General features: G+C 38.1%; 1 protein-coding gene across 6 annotated transcripts in view; it reads left to right on the forward strand.

Moving 5' to 3' along the window:
* Positions 1-6,505, forward strand: part of SH3YL1 (SH3 and SYLF domain containing 1) — a 95,997-nt gene that overhangs the window by 42,750 nt on the left and 46,742 nt on the right. For 4 of the 6 annotated variants that reach the window (XR_002101582.1, XR_002101581.1, XM_019537467.1 and 1 more), the window contains exons 7-9: positions 585-747; positions 1,808-1,880; positions 2,774-2,827. Coding sequence is in view for 4 of the 6 variants with exons in the window: in XM_019537467.1 (XP_019393012.1) it covers positions 585-747; positions 1,808-1,880; positions 2,774-2,827 (290 nt within the window). In the remaining 2 variants the exon portion in view is untranslated. The remainder of the gene's footprint in view (positions 1-584; positions 748-1,807; positions 1,881-2,773; positions 2,828-6,505) is intronic. The other 2 variants (XM_019537468.1, XM_019537470.1) reach the window with 2 other exon arrangements.

Raw genomic sequence — 6,505 nt, forward strand, 5'->3', positions numbered from 1 at the left:
TCCTTGGAGGTGAATCCCGTCCTCCATCCTTTGTAGGCTTTCCTTTTTAGCCGCAGTAGGTCCGCTAGGTCTCTAGAGAGCCAGGGGGGCTGCTGTGCCTTCTTGCTGCCTTTCCTCCGTTGTGGAATAGATTTAGCTTGTGCACTGAGGATCGCTTCCTTGAGAAGCAACCACTCTTCTTGAACTCCCGTCTCCCTGAGTTGCTTATGGCTTCTGCTAAGTCACTGCTGTATTGTCTGTTTTATTTAGAGCTTGCTTTGAATGTTTTAGTGTACTAGGTGATCCTGTGGTTCATATCTGAATACAAGGGGAGTTGGGGGAAGAGAGTCCTTCACGCTTGCTCAAAACATCAGTAAAGATTATTCTGGAATCAGAAAAGGAAATATTTCAGTCTGGTCATCATTCCACAACAAATTCTACCATTGCTTCATAGGTAATTGATAAAAACAAAGTAAATTAAATGTTACTATATACAACACAAAGAAATAGCCATATTTGGTACATATGGACTCTGTTAAATTCTCAGGAGATATAGGTGTTGATATAAGACTATTATCAACATAACTAATATTTTTTAATGCTAGGTTCTATGGTCTGGATATTCGTGCTAGTGCTATTTTATTCGGTGATCTACCTCCTCCTGCTCATGCCGAAGACCTTTATAAAATTCTGAATTCTTTCACCGAAAAGTATGAAAGTGAAGAGCAGAAGCACCCTCCAAGGAAAGGACCAAGGGAACCGAAGAAGGTTTGCATACATCTTTTTTTCATATTGGGCTTATCAGTTACTGAAACCTTTCATTTTACGATAGAACCCAAGGCTTATACTGGGATGAGCTTGGCAGTCTGACTGGCTCAGAGGCTGTTCCTGTGTGTAAGATTATCACTGTTTAGAACAGTGGTGCTCAGCTTTCTCACACTGCTGGCTGGAGGAGTGGTATAAGGCCAGTCTGAAGTCCCAATCCAGTGTGGGGTAGATTACTGATGTGATCTGACATGCTGGCCTAGCTTGATCCCATGCATGCTCCTGATTCTGCATACCAGCTCCACTATACACTGGTGTGATCTAGCATGCAAGGTCATATCATCCACCCTGCAGGGCTTCCCATGGGTTTAGAAATTTGACAGCATGGGAACTGCAATTAACACTGCCACTGCACCCCACTGCTGCATTTTCAAACCTGTGGAGAGACCCATGGTCTGGATGCCACAGTTCCACGGGCTGGTTCTGGCCAATGGGCTGCAGGTTGAGTGCAACTGTTTTAGAACTAATTATGATAGTTCCATGTATATTCTAGTATAATAGTATCTTTCTTCCAAGGAAGCAGCTAAATTGGAGAACTTGACATGTCGCACCCAGCAAAGTTTGTTTTTATTATTGTTTTTAAATGAATTCTTAATCGCTTACCTTGCTTTTTTCAGGAAATTCTTTCATATTAAAATGTCTGGATAGAAGTTTTATTTATAGTTGAGTTTCTCTGTCCTTTCTGGACTCCTTGGATGGGGTCATCATTTTTTTTCAGTGAGACGATATTGAGGATTAAAGAAGGATTTTTTTTTTTTTATCAGTCTATATCTGGTTTTCATCCAGATATAATTCCTGGTGCTACTGATGCACTGCAGTATACATAATTTATTTTCCACTTTTGTGTTAAAACTTCATTTGACGAATTATTGCATAACTCTGTCCAAAGATGTTATTGGTGCTTTTTATGGTCTTCTGGACTACATCAGGTTCTTTAGTCACACTATTCTGTTCTTTCTCATGAGGTGAAATTTTATGTTACTTTTGAAATGATTTATTTTAGGCTAACGACCCACCTGTTAAACCATCATCGAGGCCACAATCACATAGGCCATCTCTGAACACTGCATCAACAGGTTAGACAATGTTTTGGTGATAATATCAATTGTATTGTGTAAACAGCAAAGTATTCTAAAATAAGCCTAATACGTATTAATATTCTTACACAATTCAACTTTATTTTCTTGTGTGAAATGGTGAGATTGCTTAGCTACAATATGGACATATTTATTCTGAGAGTCTGAAAATGAAATGCTTGGAGTTTTTTTTTTATATTTTTTGATAAATGTAATTTTAGCTAGTTTCTAAATGTCTCCAAATAATGAGATGTTTACCAGACACTACAACATTTATGAGCTGTTTTTACCTTTATGATAATCTATGACAATTTAAAATAGAAAATAAGTGCTAATGTCACAATTTGTTTGTGTGTATGGTTCAAAAGGAGAATACTACTTTATACTGTGGACATGTTTCTTTTATTTAAGATGAATGTGTCCTTCTAAAAACTGCTGTCTTTTAGGAAGATATTCTTTCCTGGCCTAAATGTCCCCTCTCTTCCCCTCTTTATTTAGGTAGGTAGTTTTCTTATAGGGGGTGGACTCTTGTTTTCAAAAGCATGGATTACTTGTAGCAGTCTGCCTACCGACTGTGCAAGCAAGGGATATGTTTCTCCTGATGATTTCTATTTCCTATGAAAAGTGGCAGAGAAACAATGGATTTGATAGTCAGAAACTAGCCTTTTCTGTAGCTATGATGGCTGACCCCATTTCCTCTTTGAACTGGAATAAAAGGCAATATCCCAATCTATCACTCCTGATTCGACAAATAGCTGTTTGTATTCTTCTACACTGCTTCTGATCTAACAGTAATAATTGCACAGCTGTTGTGAACTTACGTTACAAAAGCAGCAAAGTAAAATTACATAGATTAGTATGGTATAGAAACTTATTGTAATTTTTTTCTGCAGCAGTAAAAAATCCACAGACACTTTACCCCGAACTTCCCAGTTACGCTGCTGTGGGTGAGTACCAAACTTGATCTGTATTTAGAAATCTCATACTCAACATCTTTTTAAGGCTTCATTTTGATATTATTGGAAAATGCACTGTGAAAAGAAAGATTTAAAATAAAATTAGTCCCATGGGGTAAACAACTCTGTATTTGATTTTTGTCCTTCCCATTTTAAAAATATTTTATAAACATCTAAATTTGTCTCATTGCATGGCTCTATGTATTTTTGTGAAATACTGTCACCCTCGTTTCTCTCTTCTGATAGCTTAACTTTTCAAATAGCAAAAATCTGTTTTCTCTCTATTGTATCCCCTTAATAATTAGTCAAACTGTACATTTGACAATACCACTATAAAGAGGCAAAAGAGATGACCCATATAACAAATATGTCCACCTCTAGCTTTTCCCTTTGTACAAGCCAATTGAAATAAAAGTAACTCACTCTGGTCAAGTCTGAGTTTGTTGTCATAAAATGAGTTCATCATTTTATTTGTACCATTTCATTGGTTTATTCAGTGAGGTAAAAATAAGGGACTGGCTCATTTTCATTTCTAATTTTGTGGTTTGATTCTGTGGCCACTTAGGCCATTCTTGTCTAAGGGAACTCATATATTGAAATTTTAAAGTCAGAACCCCATTAAAAATGACTTGAAGCCCAGACAGTTTAACTTTTGCTGTACTAAGCAGAACCCAGGTTTTATTGGTAAAGACCACTTGTGATGACAAATGCAAAAAAACCCCAAACAATGCAGGTGGTAAGAAAATGCAACTGTGTGTGTGATATTTGATAGCTAGAAAATTACATACATATAATACTTCTCCCAGCAATGAAGAAGTCTCCCTGCACTTATCTGCATGCTATGTTCAACACCAAAGGTCTTCTTTCATCCCAGCTGACTTATGGAAATTTCTCCTGTTCTGTATGCGGGAATACATTTTTGTGAAGATGGCTGATTTTGATGGTTGAATCTAGAGGGAATCAGGCAACTATTGAGGGCACTTAAACTCAAGAATTGCATTAACAGCCACATTTAATGTAACTCTCTGAGGAGAACAAGAGGCAGGAAATGTCATTTACCCAAGACCCTACCTCATGCATACATGGATACTCATGCATGTGCACACTCATGTATGTACACTCTCTGTCCCCGCCAAAAACTGTGTTCCTTGAAGTGAAGAAGGGTTTGGCAGAAACTGGTGGTAAAAAATATTTTACCTTACATTTCAGTACATTTCAGATCAGTTTTCCATAGACAGGTACAGATTGAATATTATAGATAGTTCCTGCTTTTAGGCTCTAAAATGTTAATTTCCAGAGTAAAGAATAAGTCTCTGAGCCTGCAATGTGTTCTGTTAGTACTGAATATCAGCACCTCCTTCCCCCCCATACTGTTGCATAGTTCCACTGAAATCAATGGGAACATATAGGAACAAGGGCCTATGTTAACTGATCAGCACTGCAGGCTCAGAGACTCTAGTTACATATTCAGGCTCTTAATAGAATAAAATAAAGCTACAACATGCAAGCCAAATCTTTACTATTGCTAGTGAAGAAAATTACTATAGCATGTAAATAACTAAGAGTAAAATGAATATTTTAACAGTTGTATCTTAGTTTTTATTATGTTAATGTAAATGTTAGTATTTGATATAGTAATTTGGCAACAGGACTTCCAGTGTCATCAGCTCCAAGGGATTAATTGTTGAGGGGGAAGGAGATGATTATCATAAAGGCTGAAAGAAGTGAACCACTTGGTGTTTGTTTATGTTACATCAGGAAAAGCTAGACTTGTATTTGAAATATCTTTCATTACATGTCGTGGTGGAGACCTGAGTTATCTTGATGAATATAATCTATGCAAGTCTAAGGCAGAATGTTAAATTAAAAACATGTTTGCCTTACACAATATTATGATCCCTGATTCATATGCAAGCAGAGCAGGCTGAGGTTTTATGTAACTGAATTTGGTCAAGAATAATACTTAAATTAACATGCTTTAATGTAAAATGGTATTCAGAAAGATTTCAGAGATGGCCCAAAACTGGGAAATGTTGCATATTTCAATGAAAAATTAAGTCACTAAGAGTTACTAAAACGGAAAATAAATCAGTCTTGGGTGTTAGACACTATTGAAATCCTCAGCTCAAGAAAATACTACTTTATTTGTAACAAATTGTGCTTTAGACCTGTAATAATAATTGATTATAAATCTGACTTTTTCCCCAGAAATCAGTGTTGAGGTATATGCTTCTCTAGTATTTTCTCTTTGAGAAATATATTGATTTCTCATGTTTTTCCCTTGCCATCCAACAAAAAGAACATAACTCACTTTACAAAAAATCTTGCATCCCACCCTGTCAAGTTGCTAGGAAACAAAAATGACCATCAGTAACAGCTGAAATAGAGCCCACTAACTTTCTTTCCACAGTTTTTGTTTCTTAGAAGCATTGCTTATATTACATAAAGCTTAGCATCTCTCTCTTAACAGTTTTCAGTGTGCATACTTCCTCAAGTCTTAAATTGTTAGTGCTATAAGGCTATAGAAAGTTCTCTAAGATAAGACCAGTCTTGGGAACTGCCTTTGAGTCTGCAGACCCAGCATCTTCATGCGAATCTTCCTTCACTAAAAACTAAGCTACACAGAGATTCTGCAGGGGTTTTTTGTCATAGCTTGATGCTTATGTTTGCAGCTTGTGGCTGTGTCCAGACGAGCACAGCCATGTATATATGGCACCGCAGACATATCTGTGGCACCACATACCACACATTCAGCTGTTGTCTGCACTGCAAGAGAGCAGCATAATGGGGCGGGGGTTGACCCTTGAATATCTAGAGGTCATAAAAAACATGCACAAGAAGGTGAAGCAGCGCATGTGGGGTAGTGCACGCAGCTTAAAACTGGAGCCTGACCAGCCAGAGCCACACTCCAGCTGTTAGCCAGCCTCCAAGTGGCTGGATTGCCACTGCTGCAGCCCCAGGACTCCAGGTAAGGCTGCTGGAGTCAGCCTAGCGTTGGCCCCAGCCTCCCCTCCCCTCCCCTAACCTGATGTGTGCCAGAGGGTGCATAGTTTCTTCTGGTATGGAACTGCTGTAGGCATTTGGTTGCCCTTCTCTGTACCTTTTCTAATTCTAATTCTGCTACTAAGATGTTGGATAATTGGAGGAGAAAGACCACACTGTGACTGAGGAGCTCAACTGGTTTAGTTTGTTACAAAAAGATTAAAAGATGTTCTAATTACTGTGTATAAATAATTTCATGGGGGAGAAAATACTGGCTACTAATAAACAGCTCTTTAATCTTGTAGAAAACGCATAACAAAAACAATGAATCATAGCCAAAGTCAGACAAACTGATGTTGAAAATAAGGCACAAACTTAATAGTGAAGGCAATGGATTATTGAATCAATCTTGGTAGGTTATGCAAATTTTGCTTTTTCTCAGACTGAGACGGGATGGCTTCCTGGGTGCTTCTAGTCAAACCCAAAGCTTTTACTACAGCTTAGTATTTGAGGATACCTTGAATAGATGCATTAATGTTTGTACAGTGCTTTCCAAGGGGGGATTTGGGCACACTAGAAGGAAGCAACAGGATTGGGATTCAACACAGACAAGTGCAAAGTGATGCACCTGGGGAGGAACAACCGGCACCATACCTACAGGTTGGGGAACTCCCCTCTTGTCAGCAC

The sequence above is a fragment of the Crocodylus porosus genome, unplaced genomic scaffold, assembly GCF_001723895.1.
Source record: "Crocodylus porosus isolate Cpor-Errol unplaced genomic scaffold, CroPor_comp1, whole genome shotgun sequence".
Classification (NCBI taxonomy): domain Eukaryota; kingdom Metazoa; phylum Chordata; order Crocodylia; family Crocodylidae; genus Crocodylus; species Crocodylus porosus.